Genomic DNA, 21,846 nt, shown 5'->3' on the forward strand with positions numbered 1-21,846 from the left:
CTCCATCTGTCTTTTAAATGGCCAAATGCACATTCCACCACCATTCTGCACTGGCTGAGCCTGTTGTTGAAATGCTCCTTCTCACTGTCCAGGTGCCCGGTGTAGGGCTTCATTAGCCAAGGGAGCAAGGGGTAGGCAGGATCCCCCAGGATCACTATGGGCATTTCCGCATCCCCAATGTTTATTTTTTGGTCAGGGAAGAAAGTGCCCGCCTGCATCTTCTTGAACAGACCTGAGTTCCTAAAGATGTGCGCGTCATGCACCCTTCCAGACCACCCCACAGTGATGTCGGTGAAACATCCCCTGTGATCCACAAGGGCCTGCAACACCACTGAGAAGTATCCCTTCTGGTTTATGTACTCTGTGGCAAGGTGGCCAGGTGCTAGGATAGGGATATGCGTGCCATCTATTGCCCCACCACAGTTTGGGAACCCCATTGCGGCAAAGCCTTCCACTATGTCCGCTACGTTTCCCAAAGTCACTACCCTTCTTAGCAGAAGCCTATTGATGGCCATGAACACTTGCATCACAGCAGCTCCAACGGTGGATTTACTGACTCCGAATTGATTCCCAACTGATTGGTGGCAGTCTGGGGTTGCCAGCTTCCACCGAGTGATGGCCACTCACTTCTCCACTGTCAGAGCTGGTCTTAAGCGAGTATTCACGTGCTTCAGGGCTGGGGACAGCTCCGTGCAAAGTTCAAAGAGAGTGGTCTTTCGCATAGGCAAGTTCTACAGCCACTGCTCATCATCCTACACCTTCATAACGCTGCAGTCCCACCAATCAGTTTGTTTCCTGGGACCAGAACCGGCTCTCCACGGACTGAAGATGTTGCATGACGACCTGCAGCAAATGGGAATTGTTCCGCTCTATGGCTTGTAGCAGGGCAACCTCAGTAACATCGCTATTGTCCATGCTGCGGCTCCTCTCTCGCCTTTGAAAATACTGCAGGATAAGCTGTGAGGTATTTGTGATGCTCACAATGATAGTGCAGGGCTGAGCGGGCTCCATGCCTTTCCAGCAACGGCGTGTGCGTGGCATAGAAAAATGGCGTGAAAAAGCATTTCCAGTTTGGGACAGGAAGGGAAGGGGAGGGGAGGGAGCATGCTGCATCAGGGGAGGGCAACAAACTTCCCAAAAGCCTCTGCGGCTAGTTGCACCATGGGATAGCTACCCACGGTGCACTGCTTTGAACGTCGACCCCAGCGTGGTGAGTGGGGACGTGAGCCCAGCACAAGGAGCGTGCTGTGATCACGCTCCTGCGACTTCCACAATTTGGCGAGTGAAAGTCGCTTTAAAGTAAATCGACTTCACTCTGCAGTGTAGATGTACCCTCGCATACAGCCCCGTGTGCAGGCATTTCTTCCCCGGGCAGAGTTCTTACTCAGAGCATCCAGGGGCCTGGGATCCCAGGGCTAGGAGTCTTACACAATGTGTGCTGTCACAACTGGGACCAGCATCTCCCTCTCCCTGCCTCCAGGCTGGAGCAGCCTGAGGTCCTGCAGCATGGCTGGGGGCAGGTGGCTGTCTCTGGTGGGAGGCCTCTGGGAGATCCAGTGAGTTGCGCAGAAGCAAGCTGGTCTACGACGAGTTCACTACCCCCACATGCCTGGGCCACCTCATGGCCCCAGAGCGACCAGTGCCCCTTGTGGTCTGTGTATGCAGGCAGTAGCAGCTGAACTCCCTGTTCAGGTCTGTTGGGGAGTTTGTGTGGTTCATATCTGCCATGGAGTGTGACCTGCGGGGAAATGCTCCGCTGAGAGGGGCTTGGTTAACAAAGCAACGGTGTCTTTAGGCAGGTGCTTGTGATCCTCAAAGCAGGGACGGCCTAGTCTGATGCATGTGCTGGTCCTGTCCTATACACTGATCCTCTCACCTCATTGCATAACGAGCACACTTTTTCTGCCCAGTAACTCAGGGTGCCCCGTGGTGGGAGCAGAGCTCATCTGAAGGCTGCCAGCTTCTACCTCAGCTCTTGGGGGGAGGTGTGGCTTCCATCTCTGCTCCCTGCTGGCCTTTCAACCACAGCAGGGGTCTGGCAGTGTCGGCAGGGGACTGAGAAGTCTCTATCCTGCCGTATTTCCGCTTCCTCTCCTGGCTACAGCCACAAAGTGAAAATGTGAAAGCTAACAACTACGGAAAGTCTAAAAGGCATTTCGATGTTCTGTGTGAGGGAGGCCCCAGCACCAATGGCCCTGGAGGTGGGTACAGCAAAGGCGAGAGTGGTTTAAAAACCAGCCTTCTCTTAGTGCGTGTTGCTGTGGGATGGAGAACTGATCACCCTTGCTGGCCTTTACAGCTCTGGAAGCAGGTAGCTGACACACCTGCTGGACGGCAGAGGGCACCAGTGTCACTCTGAAGAATGGGAATGGACCCTGCTGCTGTTACTCAGCTTGGTACAGCAGGACCAGCGTGAGTGGATGGGCTCTGCCTGGAGTGTTCTGCTGTTCGTGCCTTACCTGCCAGCACCACCTCTCTCTGATCAGCTGTGCTGGTGCTGCGCTAGACAAAGCAGGGCTGAAAAGGCTGGAGGCTGCCAGCGACTTGTCTGCATTCATGCTCCCACTGCTGCTAACCTAGGGTAATGTTCAGGGACAGAAGCGTCAGTGTGGCTTGAACTCCCAGATTTCTCCCTTGTGCAGGAGTGAGGGGTGTCCATCTGCTTCAGAACTTCCCCAGCAAGGAGAATGCACAGGAGCCGCCTACTGCAGGGATAGTCTTGGAGCAGGGGCTGAGGGAGGACAGGTGGGTACTGCCTGTTTCCTAAGGTTTGCAGGTTCTCCTGTGGCGGGGTTAAAAATGGATTGATTCTTGACATGCCCTCTCCTCCCTATGGTCTCTTTTCCTGACCCAAATAACTCCAGCTGCTTCCTGTTCTCCACATTGAGGCAGAAGCAGCAGGGGCAATCACAGCAGCAGCTGGAGGCATGAGGATCAGGGAGATCCCATCTCACCAGGGCATGGAAGCAAATGCTTAGTAACCCTGGCAGAGTGCTCTGATGGCTGTCTCTCTTACCACCCCACGCCCAGGGGCTCTCTGCACACTCAAGAGAGAGAAGCAGACATCAGGGCCCTGTCTGATGGGACAGAGGCGTGGTCTCCCACTCTGCAGTTAGTGTGAATCTCTAACAATGGGAAGGACACTGAGAAAGCCAGGCCAGCCCCTGCCCTGGCAGCAGAAGCCCTACCGGACAGCAACCTGCCCCACAGCTTCCCACCTGCAAAGTATAAGGGCAGGCCGATCTCGTGTCTTGGCATACTGGGCCCAGGTATCTTCCCACAATAACCGCCCCACTGGGGGGGGAGTGTGTCAGAATGTGCTGCTATGGAATGATCTATAGCAGCAAGGCCCAGGACTGCTGGGTTTTTCATTGAACAGCTGGATACTCGTGTGACAGCCTGGCAGAAATCCAAGCAGTCCAGCCCTCTGCGAGTGTGGATAGTGGGGGTGACATGCCTGCCTTGTCCAAGCCACTCTGACCCTGCAGCACAAGCAAGTGTTAAGTGTCCTGGGTCTGTTTCTATTCAATATCTTCATAAATGAGTTGGATACGGCCCAGCCCGTGCATGTCTCACGTTTGCAGACAATACCAAACTGGGAGGAGTTGCAAGCGCTTTGGAGGACAGGATTAAAAATCAAAATGATTTGACAAACTGGAGAAATGGTCTGAAATAAATGGAATGAAATTCAGTAAGGATAAATGCAAAGTACTGCACGTAAGAAAGAATAATTAATTGCACACATACAAAATGGGGAAATGACTGACTAGGAAGGAGTACTGCAGAAAGGGATCTGGATATAAATTATCCAGAAACTAAATTAGTCAATATAATGCTGTTGCAAGAAAAGCAAACCTCTTTCTGGGATGTATTAGCAGGAGAGTTACAAGCAAGATATGAGAAGTAATTCTGCTCTACTCAGCACTGATAAGGCCTCCATTGAGTGTTGTCTCTAGTTCTGGGTGCCACATGTGGGGAAAGATGTGGACAAATTTGAGAAAGTCCAGAGAAGAGCAATTCAAATGATTTCAGGTCTAGAAAACCTGACTTCTGAGGAAAGACTTAAAAAAATGGGTTTCCTTAGGCTGGAGAAGACTGAGGGGGGACATAACAGGTTCAAGTACATAAAAGATTGTTCTAAAGAGGAGAGTGATAAACTGGCCTCCTTTACCACTGAGGACTGGACAAGAAGCAATGGGCTTAAATTGCAGCAAGGGAAATTTAGGCTGGACATTAGGAAAAACTTCCTACCTGTCAGGTTAGTGAAGCTCTGGGACAAATTACATAGGGAGGGTTTGGAAATCTCTGTTACTTGAAGTGTTTAAGAACAAGGGACTGGATGAGATGACCTATCAAGGTCTCATCCAGTCCTACATTTCTATGATTCTCTGTACCACACTGTCCAGCATTACTGTTATCCAAAAGCAGAAAACCCCAAACTGTGGTATGGAAGCTGCAGCATGTCTGTGTATGCAGATTCACTGTCCCATGAAGGACAATCTGGTTTTTAGCTAAACTGCCGTAACAAAGAACACACCGAGCTCTCTGATGTGGGTGCTAGCAACTGCCTGGAGTGGGCGGGAGAGGCCAAGAATTGGGCTGAGTCCATCTAGAAAGGAGATGATTTCACAGAGGCTCGTCTGGTCTCAATCAGACCTGACAGCTTATTTTGCAAACTAAATGAATTTAGGGCAGAAGGATCCAGCTTGGATTTGGCATTTCTCCGTTGTTTCCAAGTGCCGAAGTTAGGTCACTTCACAGTCAATAATGGTAATGGGGCCCTGATGAGCCTCAGCTCTGCCTGGCCTCCTGGGGCCTGAAATGCCCAGCCCTGTCTGCTGCCCTCATACACATGCCCAGGCTCTTGAACCATTGGCACTACCCAGCACCAGTTTTGCTTTGTCGCAGCCACTGCTGCCAGGGCCACATTGATACAGAGAGAGTTTGGGCTCTAATTCTTTGGACAGCTGTTCAATGGGGGAAAACAAAAGTCTCCCAAGCTCCTGTTTCTAACTCCCCCACCTGGTACTGCGCTATCTCCTGGGAGCAGCACAACAGCTGCTTGGGAAGCCACAGCGGCTCCCCTGCCGTCAGTGAGAAGTGCTTTCTCTCCAGCTCCCTTTTGGCTCCCCTGCTCGGCGTGGATAAAGTCCAGACAGTAGATAGAGAACCTCTAGCTGGCAAATATACTGCGTTATCTGCTTACTATGTGGGAAACACCGAGTCACTCACCCCAAAATGCTCGTTCTTCCTCTAAAGGGCAGAGAGCTACGTGAGGGAAATGGCAAGATTCCTGCTCTGCCCACTCGTGACTGGTTATCAGAGTGGGGCCTTCAGCTGAATTTAGCAGAGCGCCAAGCGGTGTCACTTTGGAGGGGGTACGTCCATGCTTGCCATACGTACTTGCCACCATTTCACAGGCGGGGAGCTCGCTCGCTCTCTGTCTGTCAAGGCAGGGAACCAGAAAATGAGGAATACACAGTTAGTGGCCAACTCTGAAACGTTTGGTTTCCGTGGATTGCCAGCATCACCTAGGAACTCTGGCAGAGGCCACGTTCCAATGTATGCAACGAACAAGGCAGGGTCCTACAGACAACAGCCCCCTTTCATCCACAGCCCCGAGCCAGCCCAGGGCAGGGGCACTGAAGGAGGCAGGGTCCTATGGAAAAACCAGTGTGGGAGTCTGTGATTAAGGACAGCATCATCGTGCACATGAGGCACAAAGAGAAGCAAATTAAGCCTAAATTCTGGCATCACCTCACTCTAGAGTGGCTGCCTTTGCACCCTTCCCATTCCTGTGCTGTGCAGTGACACGGGGGGGGCGGGAATATCTTTCATTGGACTAAGGTCTGCTGGTGACACAGACCACTCGTGAGCCCCCTGAAGACGAGCGCAGGGTGAGCGGGCCGGGGTTTCTTGCTCCCCACCCGAAGTTGGCTGGTCTAGGAAGAGACAGACAGTCCCGCCCCCACTTCTCTCTGAGAGCCGGGGGCTGGCTCTGCATGGGCTCTTCGGAGCTATCACTTGACTGGAGTATGAATGTTCATGTCATGGAACCCTGTGAGCTGCAGGGCGGGATTTCCCGCTCCACAGCCCAGCCCAGCTCTCCGCCACAGCAGCTCATGCAGAAAGGGCAGACCATCCGCGTGCGCCGGCCCCACGGGGAGTCAGTCGCGCCGTCCGTGACCCTGGCGGCGGTCTGCTGGAAAGGAAGCAGCGGTGCGTGCGGCTCGGGGACCGGGCTTGGCGTGCACGGGGGAGCCTGTTCCGCAGACTCCAGCCCCGCTGCCCAGACCGCTCAGCCTCCTGCACCTCTCCTGCGCCCAGCCCAGCCCCAGCCCCAGCCGGGTCCCTGCCCAGCACCTGCTCCTGCCCCTAGCCCAGGATTCCCCTCCCCTCTTCCTATCCCCCCGCTGCTCCTGCCGCTCTTCTCCCCTCGCTCTGAGCCGAGCCGAGCCGAACCGAACCGCCCCGCCCCGGCACCCCCGCTCCGCGCCCCCCGCACTAGCCGGGTCCTTCCTTCCCTCCCGGCAGGGTCCGGCGCAGCAGCGGCTGCAGGGCGAGGCCAGGCGCCAGCCCCGCCCCAGGTAAGCCCGGCCCGGCCCGGCGCTGAGTGGCGGGGCCCTGCCGGGGAGGGCGGCCCCGGGCCGGGGCTGTGCGCCGGGCAAGGCGGGGTCGGGGGGCGCTCTGCGGGGCAGGCCGGGCTCCAGCTTGCCCCCGTCGGGCGGGGGCGGGAAGCGGGCTCTGCCCTGCCCTGCCCTGCCCTGCCCTGCTCTGCTCCCCAGCGGCCTCGGAGGGGCGGGACCTGCCCTAGAGCCGCCACGCCCGAGCCCACTGCCCCACCGGCCCTGGCACCCCCCGAGCGCCCCGCACTGCGCTAGTGCCGGCGGCTGGGAGCGGAGGACGGGTGGGGGGGCTCCCTCAGCAGCGCCGAGCACCGGCGGCGGGGCTGGACGGCCATGGGTCTGGCACAGCGGCAGGGCCCGTCTGGCGGTTCAGCAGCTCCACTCTGTGGGCGGGGAGGGCTGGGCTGGGCTGGGCTGGGCTCTGACTTTGAGCGTCTGCTGCCCTGGCACCCGGCGGCTCCAGCTCAGCTCAGCTCGGGGCTGCGTCGTGCGGGTGCAGACCAGCCCCGGCCCCTGGGCTCACAGGCAGGGCGAGACCGTGAGGAGCAGGCACCGTCTGTACGCAAACGTTCATGGCGCCACCCCAAACGCTCGACCCAGTGTGTGCGCCTAGCCGCCCCGCAGAGACAGGCTGGCTCTGAGCCTGTCTGCAGGGCGGCTGCTGCGATCCCTGCCTTGTAGACACCTTCGTATAGCGGTGGAAGGGTTCATCTCTGCAGTTAATTAACCCATCCCAGAATTCTTCCCTCAGCCTCAGCCTGTCTGCACTAGGCTTTGTGTGTCTCGGGTGGGCGTTTTTCACCCCCTGAGAGGTAGCTAGGGCAGCCCAGTCTAGGCCTGAGGGGGTATTTAACAACATGAACAGCTGTTACTTGCTCACTGAAGTATCAAAAGCCTCTCCTGCCCCTCTGCAGTCCTTCCTGGCAGTGCCCATGCCCTGCCCTCCCACCCCACCATGCAGAGTGGAATAGGGAGGTTCTGGGGGGGCCTCCCTGCCTGGGAGACTGGATCTAGTTCCTGACTCTCCCAGAAAGGACCTCAGTCTGGCTCTCTGTTTCCTTGACTGCTGTTTCCATTTCTCTGACCCCTGCTGGCGTCTGCCACGAAGTTTGAGGGTGACATTGGTTTGTTACCATGGAAATATTTGTGATGGTGAGGGGGTGTGTTATGGCCTAGAGGGCCGAGCATGGGGCTGGGAGCCAGGAACGACTCCCTTGAGTTTGGATTCTGGCTCTGCTGCTGATTCGCTGTGTCTGGCCTTTTGCTACAGTAACAGTGGTTGCTGAGCGAGACTCTCCAGTCCCTTCCCCGTCTTTGTCTCCATCTGCCAGGCGGGGAGATCATTTTTACCCAGATAGCACCAAGAGTGTGCAAGATGCTTTACAGACAAATAAGCACACACAGCTCCTGCCATGAGGAGCTGATACTGTAAAATACTCAGCACTGTGACGATCCAACAATCCTTGCCTCGGAGAGTGCTGGGAGAATGACTATAATAACCGTAACCCCCCTCCCCTTCTTTCCTGCCAGTTTTAGATTAGAGACCAGAACCCTGATATGCTTTGGATTTTGCTTCTCAAATGATGGCTCCTGATGGTGGCTTGCCAGTCTGGATAATGGGCAGGGTTGATCCAACAGAACTTTTTCACATTTTGAAGAAAGCTGATTGCAATTTACAATCTGTGTTCTGGTTATTCTGCTAATCAAAACAGCATTAATTACTGCATGAGGCTGATAGCATATGACACATTACATTACATTAATCTATTTTGATGCTTGATCTTTCTAGATAAAATGGACTTCAGAACTGTAGACACTGATTCTTATTGTCTGTTTTGTAGTGCTTTGCCTGTATCTAGTGCTTTCCATCTCAGGATCTCAGAGCACTTCACAACCCCCCAGTAGGCAAGTGTCACGATTCCCCTTCTGCAGGCTCAGATGCAGAGACACACAGAGGGGAAACTTCTTGCCTGAGGTAATCCCGTGAGTCTGTCAGGATGGGAATCAACCCTACATCTTTTGACACTCAGTCCCGGGCTTTAACCACTAGACAATACTTCCCCTCATGCTTCCTTAGCAGTAACACCTGAAAGTTTTGAATCTGAGGATGAAGCCCCCTTTCTCTGCAGGTCCCTACACTCTGGGATGGATGTGAAAAGCAGCCTGAACTCTGCTCCTTTCTCGCCCCATTTTAGCTGTGTTCTGGGCTTGCAGAGCTGCCAGGAAGGACACCTGCCCCTTCTCAGCAGCACTGAGGGCAGTGTCTGTTCTTCTCAATGGCCATATTAACTTCATGTGCAGCTCAAAACATCAAATGGAAAATGATTAATGGAGCCATTATGAGGCGCCTTCCCCTCTTCCTTCTGTTGTGTGCCTGAGCCCAAACATGTTGCAGGCATGAGAGAGCTGCTTTTGTTTCCTGGGGGTGCTGCTCCTATTCCATTTTACTAGCGCCTCGCCAGGCTGCCTGTGGCTATGGACGTGTGTGAGAGCTGGGTCTCTCTGAGTCTGGAGGGAGGCCTGGCTGATGGTGGGAGGAAAGGCCTGGGAGGGTGACCCATTGCTGGGTAAGGGACAGCGTGGTTATCAGATTGTTGGGGTTGGTGTGTCCTTCCTTCTGAAGTAAAGTGGTGCATGGTGGTGGTGGGAGGCTGACAAAAGGAAAGTGGCAAACACAGCATCAGGGACCCCAGGGCAATGGGCGGTGTGAGCGTTTGAACAAAGCCCTTGAAGAGAAGTGTCTGCTTTGGCCGTGGACCAGCCCTGGAGAGCAGAGAGCCCTGTATGGAATGTTTGTGTGGCTAGCACCTACCGCTCAGAGGCCCCTACTTGAACGTAGGACTCCCCCCTCCTCCCCTGACGGCTCTTCCTTTTCTGCCCCCGCGGCGGTGCCAACAGCTTTCAGAGAAAGCACTGAAGTGAAATGAACCCGATTAACCGAATCTGCTCCCTGAGTTTGTCTTTGTGGTTTTCTCTCTAATCCCTCCCTCCAGTTATGGTGCCAGTTTGGTATGCTGGGCGAGGAGTGTGGGCAGACGAAGCCTCTGGGCTGCCCCTGGCGCATGGTTCAGAATTAAATAAGTTTCCCAATTTCTTGAACGTTCGCGATCACTCAGATGCTGTCAGGTACCCCCAAGCCAAGGGAGGATGGCTCACTTGTATCCTGAGGCGTCTCAAGCAGGCTGCAGCCATGGGGCTTTTGCTCACAGCTTTGGGCCTGGGTTTGTTCGTAATAGGGCCTTCTAGAGTAAAAATAAAGAACAACAAAAGATGGCGTTTCGACTGCCTTTCAGCTACAAAGGATTTTTGCACAACCCAGGTTACATGGTTGGCAACCAGCCAATGTTCTGACCTAGAGTAATGGGGTGGCAGGTCAGGATGAGGTGCACTGGCCCAGTGGGAAGCCCAGGGCTGGAATAGCAGTGGGGAATGCAGGGGTCAGCAGTGAGGGCACTGGTGTGCAGAAAGTCTGCATAGTTCCTGCTGCTCTGCCTGGCTCCAGTCCAGTGCTCTCCTTCTCTAACTTTCATAACAAATTTACTGCCACCGTTTTTAACAGAGACAATATCGTGGCAAGAGCTGGCTGTGGTTCGGCGGGATACAGTGGCTTTCCTGGTGGCCCTGCTGGGATTGGGTTTAAGCAACTGCCTTACCATGTGAGCTGTTGGCCGAGAGTCACGTCTCCTGCAGGTGCCTGTGGAGGGGATACCCTTCTGTGTGTGTGTTTAGGGCAGCAAAGCTGTGAAATACTGTCTGTATTTAGACTGCCTGTGCAAGAGTTTGTTTTGAAGTTGCAGAATCAGCCTCCTACTGGAGACAATTGTATTCATTTGTGGTCCTGGCCTCTAATGGCTTAGTCCTGCCCCTAGGTGGTTTTTCTGTCTGCTGGGTAGAGGAGTTATATGGTTACGCCACTGAAAATAGGTGGGAGGAATAAACTCCTTGTCCTCTGGCAGTTCCCTGCTGGAATGTGTGGAGGTAATGCCAGCTATCCCTAGAACTGGAGGCGCAAACCCTGGAATGCAGAAAATCATCCAGCGGGCAGCTAGTGCTATTGACATGAAAGAAGAAACCTCACCTGCCTGTGGCAAATACACATCTGCACCTGTCTGTCCGTCTGCACCTGTCCTGGCCTGGCCTGCTGGCAGGGGAGGAGTGCTAAAGCCAAGGAGTGGGTTGGATTGATGTAAAGTCTCCAGGCAGTTAGTCACTAAGCACCAGGCAGGTTCTGAGCCCTCCCAGATACTGCAGGTATTTGGCAACAGCATGACCGTCACAAGGCTCCAGCTTCAAGCCTCTGGCAGGGCACCAGCCCGCCGGGCCACACTGGCAGGAGTCTGTAATATGGATAGTTTAATTTTCTCCTTGCCGTGTCTTTGCAGGTCCTGCACAGTGGTTTGCCTCCAGGTCATTGCTACCCTATGCTTCTTGCCATCACTTCTTCCCAGCACTGCCTCGAGTGATCCAATTCCTGCTCTCATTCCCTGGTCCACACTGCTGCTACCCAAGCCGCAGTTTTTGGCCCAGCCAGTCCTGGAACTGACAAAGCGTTGCGAAGAGGTGTGTGCCCAGCGAAAGTCCGGCATAGCCCCCCCAGGATTTCCAGGAGCCCCTCTCCTATGAAACTGTATGTCAGTGATACCTGCATGCTTACCACAGTGGAGCTGGGCCCCTTTGCGGGCAGCGTGGGTAGGAAGAGGCAGCGCATGTGGTGCAAGCGGCAGATTTATGGCACTGATGGACAGTTTTTTCTCAGTGGAAACCAGTTTCTGCTGGACTTCCTCTTCTCTGCCGCAGTCAAAATCTCCACAGGGTGTGCTGGTGTCTGAGCGCCACGTGCTCATGGCTGCCCACCACACCCATGATGGCAAAGACTGTCAAAGGGGCCAAGAAAATCAAGGTGGGCTTCTTAATACCGGCCCAGAACAATGGGAATGGAACTGAGCCAGGGAAGCTGGTGATGTGCTGGGTGCGGGTGACGGGCACACAGTTGCTCAAGGGCTGGATCCGGGGCCCCAACTCCATCAGCATGACTACACCCTGCTGGAGCTGTGCAGACCCCACCTGTGTCCCTATATGATGCTGAAGGTGGGTCCAGCAGTGGAGGACATGGCTAGGAAGAGGACCCATTTCTCTGGGTTTGACAATGACTAGCCTGGTGAGTTGGTTTACCAATTCTGCAAGGTGGAGGATGAGACGGCCCATCTCATCTACCTGCACTGTGATGCCAGGCCTGGCCCCTCTGGCTCTGCGGGCTACGGCAAGATGTGGGACCCCCAGTAGCACCAGTGGGAGAGGAAGGTCATTGGGATCTTCTCAGGTCACTCGTGGCTGGGGAGCAGTATGACTATAATGTGGCCATTCGCTTCACAGCCCCGAAGTTTGCTCAGATTTGTTACTGGATCAAGAGAGATGATACAAACTGTCAGAATGGGTGAGCTGGGGATTTACCGCCCATCCGTATGCTTGGGGGGGGGCTCCCTCATACTGAGTCTGCACTGGCCCTGGGTCTGCAGGGGCACGTGAGGAGGGGCAGGGACCTGCTCTGGGTGGGGGTGAGCCTGTGCTGTTTCCTAGCGAGGCTACTACACGGCCCAGCCCCTTCTAGTTGTGTCTTGCAAGGAATGTGGTCTGCAAGTCAGGTGGGATCAAGTGGGGAAAGGCATAACACTCTTCCCTCCCATGCAGTGCGGCGTGGGCAAGGGTGCTCTCCTTTCTCCTCCTTCCCTGGGGCTGGTGGAGCCTGTGGCAATGTGCACAGAGGCTGGTCTCTCTCTCTGCTCCCCTGGCATTCACTATGGCTATGGCACTTGGCCAGTTCCCAGCTCCACTGCGTGAGCACCTTGCTCATCTGGACAGAGACGTGACGTCCCCATTTCCAAAAGATCTGATGAGTGCTTTGAGCCCCTGTGGCTGAAGTCAGTGTAAGCCGTGACCCACAGCATCATGGTTCTGCTAAAGCATCCTGGCCCTCGGTCACTGCAAACAGGTCTCCTACTTTCAGTGTGTTACTTTTGTAGCCTGTGTGTTTGCTGCTGAGCAGCACTGACTTTCTTCTGGGGCCTGTCAACGCTCTCTCTAGACTTAGTGGCTGCACTGCCCAGCCCTGGCGATGTCCCTGAATGGCAGAGACACAGGGCTTTCTCTTGTAAAGCACATTTTGTGCTGGTGAAAGAGGCCTGAAGGGCAGCCCTGGAGACTGACTCTTTTATGCAGGGATCCCAGCTGGGTGGCAGTGGGGCCAGTCTACAAGGCTCATCCAGCCATTGCCCTCCGATAACACCATCAGTAAGGCCAGTTCTAATTGGTGTAGGATGATGCGATGTAGACACCTGTTCACTAAGAACTGGACTGAGACCCACCTTCCCCCCCCCACCATTTTTTGTTCACACTAGGGCCCACAAGCACTTTTCTACCGGTAATGGCCCTTACTGTCAATGTAATATTGATAATTGATCCCTTTAGGCTAATATATTTCTGAATAAATAAGTGTGAGCACAGATTTCCTCTCTGTCATGCATGAAATGGGCAGGGAACTCTTAACTGTCTGGACTAGGAGCCTTCCAGAGGTGCTGTTCCTACAGAGCTAGAACGGAGTCAGAAGCTTCACTGCACAGACTCAACACAGCTATGGTGCTGCCTCAGCTTCCTGAAATCACGCCACCAGAAGAGTTTGTCCTGCATGTTAAGGCACTGAGCTAATGAAGGTGCAGAGCTGCCGAGCGATAGCTGGAGCCCTGAGACACTCCCATTCCTTACAACAGTGGGGAAGGGGGCTTGGGTATAGCACCACTAGTGTTTGTGGTACTTTACAGGGAAAACAAAGACAGACCCTGCTCCCACTTGCTTACAGTTGAGGAACACTGATGCTTCTCTTAATAACCAAACGAATTCTAACATCTGCTCAGGCTGGTGTAGATTTCCAGCTGCTCTGTCCTATCACATAGATGAGAGTTAAAAGTGAACCTCATGGGTCATATCCAGTTCCTCCATAAGTGAGTGGCGGGGGAATGGTGGTAATGAAGGGCTAGTCCCTATTGTACATTTGATCCTGTGCAGTTCTGCTCCTTGCCCTGGGAGATTCTCCCACAGCCCAATAGCGCTCAGAATGAGATTCTCTCTGATCCTCTGCTTCTCTTTTCGTTTAGGTGGCTGTTCCTCCCTAAACACTTCTTCTCTAGTGATCACCATTAGTTATCAGGACTTTGGGGCAACTTACAGTGTAACCATAGCTTTGTTTGGATGCCTGATATGCATCCTGCCACTGAATAGGACAGAGATAGCCCCTGCTTCCTCTGAAGCCTTAAGATGCTCTAAGATAAGTGATCTAACGCAAAAGAAGAGACTGTTGCAACACTTTGTTATTCAGGGACAAGTAACTGGTACTTACATGACTTAAAACCAACTCACAGTCAAGGCTTGACTTATGTGCAGTGGTGTGCAGCACTTGGTGCAACTCCAGAAGTGCTCTAAGAGGCTGAGGAGTTACAGGAATGCTCTATGCTAAGGTGATTCTCCTATCTCCAGCTAAAATTGGCCTTTAGCACAGCAACGTGCTGCAGAACTCAAGCACAAGCAGTAGGCTTGCATCTCGTGCTCCTTGGTCTGGCCTTAAAATGCACTCTGGGCATTCCCCATGCTTCATCTACCCTACGCTATAGGGCCTTGCGCTGCCTGTGACAGCAGGAAACGGGAGACTTCCCAGCATTTGCTGATGTGGGGAATGGAGGTCTAGCTCCTCATCTTAGTACAAGCAGGTCAGCATTACGTTTACCAGTGACTTCCACCTGGAGACAAACCATCTACTAGCACAGAATGAAATGGGAAGACAAGTACGGCGAGCACCAAGGGGAAGACCTAAACAACAGCATGCAAGACTCTTTTCTTCCCCACGGGAAGTGTGGCTGTGTGAGAGCACCTCTGACATGCCAACAGGATGTGCGCGGCAGAAGCCCTGTCACATGCCTGACGGCACTGAAGCACACAATGCAGCAGATACAGGACTCAATGTATATTTAAAAAACCCAAAGACACAAACAAAACCAAACTGTAATAGTGAGGCTCTGCAACAGCCAGCTAGCACCACGGGCACAGCAAGGAGCTAAGGGCCAGGAGTGCAGACAAGCACTTGCAAGTGGCCAGTAAGATCTTGCTTTGCTTCTCTAATTTATACCAGCAATGATGCTTTAGAGCTGCAGACAAGATTGTAAATTAGGCATTTTAAACTCCTGCCCCTACCCCAGAGCTGCACAAGCAGCCAGCAGGGCTTTGATGGCGGTTGTATTTCTCAGAAATTTGTGCTCAACAGCAACTGCAGCTGGAACGACATCTTGGAGGCAGCCATCCGCTTTAGCTAGAGTATGAAGAGTGTGTTGGGGCACAGAAGTCTGAGTGTGACACACTGCACTTGTTCCTAGTGAGAAATCCTGCAGAGCTGGCCACTTTATTCTCTTGCTGCCTGCATCAGGACAGAACAGCCTTTCCAGCCCAGGTGAGATGAGGAATGAACAACTGTTAAAACAGCCAGTCTAAGGAGGATTGCTTTTTGCTGGAACTTGGATCCCGATCCCACTCCCCATTCCCATCCAAAGGGCCAGGACAGGGCTAGCTGCGGACAGAAGCAGCCCATCTATGTGCTAGGACGGACGAGGCAGTCAGTAGATTATAGTCTGGTGATTGGTTTTCTGCATCTGAATGATCTTGCCAAAGCCACCTCTTCCCACATCATAGTCAGTCCGGTACTCATCTCGCACCTGGGGCAAAGCAAGAACACAGAAGTTAGCATCTGGCACTTGCCTAGACATGGACATTCTAAAAATCAGCATCCTCTTCCCACTCAATTGGTGGTGGGTTAAAATTCAGGTGACACGCCCTTGCAACTTCTTGAAATGTCTTGCCACACTATCGCTATCAAGACAAGTGATGAGAAAACCTGACATTTCTGATGTTGGGATCATCTTCAGACATAACGAAGCAGGAGGAAAGGGCCAAACATTGTTTGATTGTGCTTTGTAGTTCAGCTTTATGAATCACCCAAGACTTGAACCCAAAGCTTTGTCCCGCTGTAAATCTGGGAAGACGTGGGAAGGAATCTTACCGTCTCATGGGTGTGTATCGTTTGATGATTAGATTAGCCTTACAATCATCCCCATTATTATCCTGTTTCTCACTCCACACCTCAATTCCTACATCTTTTTGAGACCGTGATCTTGAGAAGAGAGCAACACTTGCTTTGTGCTACAGGAAGCCTGGAATCCCAACTTTCAAATAGCATTCAGCACCACTCCCCAACTCTAATGCTACCATATTATCAGCTCTTAAAACAATTTTGGATTGGCTTCAATTCATTATTAGATCCACAGTGCACTGCCCAGTTTTTGTACTGGATCAACCAAAGGTAGCAGCACATCACCCAGCCCCAAGGAAGCCAGGCTCAGGGCTGATGCTAGCATTCTCTTTACCTGTCCTCCAGTCTTTCCTCTCCCATACTGTCGTCCCTCCTTAAACCCTGCATCCCAGTCAGTCCTGATGATGCGGTCATCCAATCGGGTGCCATTGATAAACCTCATTGCATGCTCAGCATCTGCTCTTGTGTAGTATCTGGAATTTGTTATAAGGAAGACTCAAATTGTCGTTCAGCTGGTCACCCCAGCTGCTCATGGATAAAGAGGGGAATGGTTGCATTCACAGCACCATAGAACCCTGCCTTCCAAGCCAATAGATACCAGTATGTTCTACAGAGTCAAATGCTGTATTCACACAAATGCCAGCTGCTACAAGCTCCCTCCCTGCACAGCAACATGCTACACTTTTGTATTGTAGTGCCAGTGCAGGGAAGGAAGTAGCTTGCCATCCCTCATTTCAGGGGGAGAGGAACTAAGCAAGACAAAGCTGCCATCATGTTGCTACATGCATTTGTTTTGGAGTCAGGATCTTCTGAATTCGTTATGAGGACTTGAACCTGCACCAATCCTGTTTCAAGTCTTGCCTGTATAACACAGTCTTCTTCACATCCCTCTTTATGCTAGCATCTATGGGTGTGAGTGGCCCCAGTGAAAAGGTTCTGCAAGGACAGCTGTCTGTTAGACGAGGGCTAGGTGGCCCGTGCGTGAGAAGAGCACCCTAGGCGATTCTACTGGCCCCGTTCACACCTAGAATGAATGGACTGAGGAAGGCACAGCTAGATGGTTTTAACACTTGGTCAAATTCTCTGACTTGTGCTATGCAGGAGCACAGATTAGATGAGCACAATGATCCCTTCTGCTCTTAAACGCTATGAAACCAATTTAAGAGACAAAAATAACGGGGGGAGATGGTGTCGCATCCCTATGTCACGCCAAAAAAGTACAAGAGGCTGTCCCATGGTTTTAATCTTCATTGGAAGCACCACGGCAGGGTGTGTGACTGAGGCAGGGTGGCAGACAGGCAGCAGACCCTGTAAAGGGAAGACAGTGTTTGACACAGTGAATCTGAAGAGTTCACAACTTTCATGCTTGCCTCCGTACCACAACCACGTGCATAGCCGGTTCCTCCTGACAGGCCGGTGCACGCTGTGACAGGCTGGTGTTCGACAGAGCGGGTTAATCAAAGGAGCAGCGGGACTAACACCAGGACAGCCCTGAAAGGGAAAGGATACTCCACGAAGCAGAAGCCGCAAGGGGTTTTCTTGACCTTGTCGAGCCCCATGACAATCCGTTTGACGTCTCCGCACTTGGAGAAGAGCTCCTGGATCTGCTCCTCGGTGGTGTAGAAGGAGAGGTTGCCCACGTACAGGGTGCAGGAGAGCTTCAGGGCCTTCTCCTGGAGGTAGCGGCTACCCTGCGAGCACAACCAAGAGTCAGCGCAGCCACAGGGGCCGGGGCAGCCCGACCCACACCCGCGGGGCGACCGCCACGGGCCGCTGCCCACGCCGGCGGGCCGGGCTCGGCTCGGGGTTCAGGCTGCAAGCCCCGCGCCAGGCCCGGGACCCTCTGCTGTGCCCCAGGGCGCGGCCTCTGCCCCGGCTCCGGCCCCCCGCCTTGGGCCTGCGGCTGGGGCACCCCCGGCCCGGCCCCGCTCCGGTCTCCCCCCCCGGCCCGGCCCGGCGCGGCGCGGCGCACCCGGAAGTGCTGGTCCCGGTACTGGCTGATCTCGCAGTAGGAGTCGCTGTGCAGGCCGCTCAGCGACCCCGACATCCCGCCCGGGCCCCGGGAACCTTCCAGAGCCAGGCCGAGCAGCGCGGCGCCCACGGGACAGCGCCGCGCCGCCCCATTGGCCTAGCGCCTGCCACGCACCGCCCCATTGGAGCGGGTCTAAAACCCCATTGGAGGGGGGTCACGGTATCGGCCGTCGATCACGCCCTGGGAAGCCAATCACAGCGCTGGGCTCGGCCGTACGGCCAATAAAATGGTTGCAAAGGCTAGGCCCGCCTCCCCGCCCCGGGGGTCTCTGGGAGCTGTAGTTTTCTGTACCGCGCGCGGCCCTTGGCCGGACCTGACCTATCCCGACATCCCCCGCGCGGGACAGCCCGCCTGCCTGGGCGGGAAAACACAAGCGGCGTCTGGCTGAGGGGGAGGCGCGAGGCGCGGCGCGGCGCCAGGCGAGTCCCGGGCCCGCCGCTGCGTGTTCGCCCGTGACGGGCACCCAGGCCGTGCCTCGCTGGGCGGGGTGGCCGAGCGCTCCCTGCGACTGGGTGATCCGCTCCCGGGCAGGGCGCCGGTGCCGGTTCCGAGGGCCGGGAGTGCGGGGCGCGCCGCCAGGCTCCGGGCTGTTGTGTGGGGGGGGCGCCGCGCCCCGCATGGCTCGGTGCCGAGGGGCGGCGTGAGGGGCACAGCTCAGGCGGGCAGAACAGGTGCCGGCTGCGCGGCAGGGATGCTCCGTGCCTGCCCGGGGTGTGGTAGAGCTGGGGGGGGGGCAGGCTGGTGCCGCTGTGTGTGCCAGGCAGAAATAGGTCCTAGGCCAGCCCCGCTGCGTGCCAGCACAGCTGCCTTCCCTCTGCCGACAAGCACCCTAGTTCTTTGTGCCTGCCCCCTGCCCGGCTGAAGAGCTGCTGCCTAGGCCCTCCTCCGGATTCCTCCTGCTCCTGTTTTAAAGAGAGGCTGCAGCACAGTAGTCCCTCAGCTGCTTAAGTGTCCCCTAAACACCAGAGCTAAGAAATACACCAAGAGCCTTGATTGCTTGTTTAGTATTTCACCTGTGGTCCCTGCCTGCCTCTCATCCTGCTGAGGCCCAGATATGGGAGAGTCAAAAAGAGCCAGTCAGAAACCTGTCAGGACATTTAACACAAATCACAGTTTGTATACTTTAATTCTGGAGTTAGGATTTTTGCAGTAAATCACTCGTAATAGAAGTGAGGCAATGGCAAGTAGAGGTGTGGGTAACAGTAAAGTTGGGTCTATTGCTGCTTCTATTGAAGTCAATGGTAAAATGCCCTTGATCTCAGTAGGCGTAATATCAAGCCTATAGTAAGGAATAGTTAAGACATATAGGCCTGTGTAGTACAAGTTAAATATATTATTTTTAAAATAATTTGTTTTTGTGTGTGTGTGTGCACGCTAAAGGACTTGATTCCACACTTTAGAAATGAAGGGGAAATCTCACTTACTGGAAATTAAAGGTACAAATTGGTAATCTTTGAGAAATTAAATATTTAGTCCATAATTGTGTAAATAATTTAATGCTACACATGTATATTTTGTCTGTCATGAGGTGGCCACAGGGAATAAAAGCCTCATTCCCAGGTTTTTCTAATTCTAGTCATGAAAATCTGACCCAGAAGATATTCTGCTTTGTCTTGGAGACTGAATGTCAGGGAGGGCTTGACTAGTAGGGGCTCGATACATTGTGGGAGGAAGGTATTCTTAGGCAGCTGTGAAAAATAACATTTCTGGTTGTGAATAAATGCTTGGGGATTAGTTGTTTAGCATGGGCTGTAAAAGTTTTGTCTAGCCTCATGCCCAGTAGAGTGAGCACACAAGTACAGAGGAGAAATAGAGAAGCAAATATCAAGCATGCTGTCCAGTTTGCAAAATAGCCACTTGATGACTACTTCAGCTCAAGAAAAGCAAATCATGTTATGCAAACTTGCAGACAAAGAACGTTTGGCCACAAAAAATGTCTGTGGCGCCTTGCATGGTGCTGGGCCCTTCCCTTTCAGTTTGGACATTTCAACAAAACTCGTTTTTGATGACTGACTTTACAGCTTAAATTTATTATTTGATCATTGGCATTTAGTTGGGTAAAAACAAATATCTGTAGTGAATAAAAAATGTTCCTGCACTGGATCTGAAGGCTGTTCTCAGCAAGGCAGATCACCCTAAAGGTTTTCCTTGTACTGTGCTTTGCTAACGAGTGCTCAAAAAGCAACTAGTAAATGAATAAAACAACACTTGAATAATTACAGAACAAGAGACAAAGGGAGACATGGAGGTGTTTTTGTTTTGTTTCTCAAATCTCTGTGTGGAGAAGTTTCTACATTATGATGAATACTGCCTATTAATGAGGAGTTGAGGTCTTCCATTGACGGGATACCCAGAAAAGTGACCTCATTTTCTTTAAATTCAGTGACTGGTTAACACAGCAGCTAATTGAGTTTGTCAGTTTTCCTTTTAAATTGGGGGCAGGAATACAGAGACCCAGCACAGTTGAAAGTTTTCTGTTTTTATCATATGCTTCATAACAGATTGTATGGGAGTTTCACGCTTCTGGGTTCAATTGCTCATCAGAATTGTCACACTCCTTTCATCCTTCTTAAAGAAAGCATTAGCATTGACTTGCTCCCAGTAAAGTTACTGAATGCATTCTTTGTGCATTGTACTGTACATGCCAAAGGGTAAAAGTTGTTTAGGATGGAAACAAAAGACTTTCTCAGGAAAGAAACATTTTATTAGCAAATTAGAAGTTGGGCCAAAATCTGCTGTCCGTTGCCTGGATTCAACTCTATGTAAATCAGATTTAATTGGTGCAGCTCAGTAGAATTTAGCCTTGTGCCTTATGTAAAAAACTTCTAGGATACTGAATTCTCGTGAGCTGTTTTATTTAACTTCTCTCAGGCTCCTCCTTCATTTTGTGTTTACTTAGAAGACAGAAGTATATGGAGAAAATGTAAACTGATTGGTGTCTCTTCTTCAGGCATGTTCAGAAATGATATGCTGCTCTTAATCTTTGTGTAGAGTTCACTGCATTTCTGCCTCTCATTTGTCTTTCTTTCAGTGCTAATTCAAGAGCTGGTGAAGAAAGATACCTCATCCAATCTACCTGAGATCATTGACAAGCTGTTCAGTGAGATAGAAAATGTGGATAAGGAGGCTGGGAATGAGAGTCAGGAAGTTCAGGTAGAAGGCCAGAAACAGATGCCGACAAAACTGGTTTATTTAAAAATTTGTGGCTGTGGCTGTAGCTGTAGGATGGGCATGCTCAATATATGGTACCAAGTCCATTTAAAACAAGCAACGTTTTGTTTGTTTTGGGGCACTTGGGCTAGTGTTTTTAGGCAGTCACTGCCCGTAGGTTTTTCTGCTTGGCTTGTGACTGCTTTTTTTTTTTTTTTTTTTTTTTTAAACTATGCCCTGTGGATGATTTTTGACACAAACCCTACCCGGTATCATGGCATCGTAACGCAAACCCCACTGCCCACTTATTTTCTGGTTTGAGTTTTTTCCCCCTCCTATTTCTTGGTTTTGGGTGTTTTTCTGGTAAGTGGAAGTTCTACGCTAGCCATGCTCCCAGCATTGTGACATGCTTTGTGGATACAGGATAGTTGCATGGCTATGCTTGTGTGCAGCTGACATGTGAATGAGGCATTATGACTTTTACCTTAGAGTCCAACAATGTGAAAAGTTCAGAAAGTAAATAAATAACATTCATAAACTATTTATTGTAGTTCATCTCATTAAGGTGAATGAGTGATTGTTTAAATGCTTATAACCTTATTTAGGTTTTTTCCCTTCAAAATCCTTGTTAAGGACTATTGACATGCAAAGTTACAAACTTCTGCCATTTTGAAAAACTTGGTTAAAATGGGGGAAAACCCTTTGCTAAAAACCAAAAGCAGCTGACAGAATTTTTTTCAAACTTTTGCCCCAAAATTATCTTTTGGACAAAAATTTAAATGAAAAAATTTCACCAAAGAGGATAATGTTTTTGAAAGTCCTGAGCATGTGACAACTGGGGGCTGTCACAGTGGAAATTGTTGGAAGCCTGAACTATAGCAAAGACTCTAAAATAAGTAATTGGTCAAAGT

At 52.2% G+C, this 21,846-nt stretch overlaps 2 protein-coding genes and 1 pseudogene across 3 annotated transcripts in view; 2 read left to right on the top strand and 1 right to left on the bottom strand.

Moving 5' to 3' along the window:
- The first annotated feature begins 6,335 nt into the window (after positions 1–6,335).
- LOC137153011 (serine protease 23-like) lies at positions 6,336–12,198 on the top strand (annotated as a pseudogene).
- Positions 12,199–13,135: 937 nt separating this feature from the next.
- LOC137153012 (nuclear cap-binding protein subunit 2) lies at positions 13,136–18,598 on the bottom strand. 2 transcript variants are annotated; one of them, XM_067547970.1, is made up of 4 exons: positions 17,726–18,598; positions 17,263–17,444; positions 16,088–16,226; positions 13,136–15,379 (listed from the first exon to the last, which is right to left on the bottom strand). In XM_067547970.1, exons 1-4 carry the CDS (start codon positions 17,798–17,800, stop codon positions 15,281–15,283), a joined length of 495 nt encoding a protein of 164 aa, XP_067404071.1. In that variant the 5' UTR covers positions 17,801–18,598; the 3' UTR covers positions 13,136–15,280. The 2 variants fall into 2 exon arrangements, with proteins under 2 accessions (XP_067404071.1, XP_067404072.1); XM_067547971.1 differs by having other exon boundaries at positions 17,263–17,439; positions 17,726–17,860.
- Positions 18,599–19,130: 532 nt separating this feature from the next.
- Positions 19,131–21,846, top strand: part of TEX11 (testis expressed 11) — a 100,069-nt gene continuing 97,353 nt past the window's right edge. Inside the window, exons 1-2 of the mRNA XM_067547968.1 lie at positions 19,131–19,221; positions 20,817–20,938. Coding sequence (XP_067404069.1) covers positions 19,188–19,221; positions 20,817–20,938 — 156 coding nt within the window. The 5' untranslated portion in view covers positions 19,131–19,187. The remainder of the gene's footprint in view (positions 19,222–20,816; positions 20,939–21,846) is intronic.

This window comes from Emydura macquarii, unplaced genomic scaffold (assembly GCF_026122565.2).
Source record: "Emydura macquarii macquarii isolate MOO-44397 ecotype Brisbane River unplaced genomic scaffold, CSIRO-AGI_Emac_v2 contig_1253, whole genome shotgun sequence".
Taxonomy (NCBI): Eukaryota; Metazoa; Chordata; order Testudines; family Chelidae; genus Emydura; species Emydura macquarii.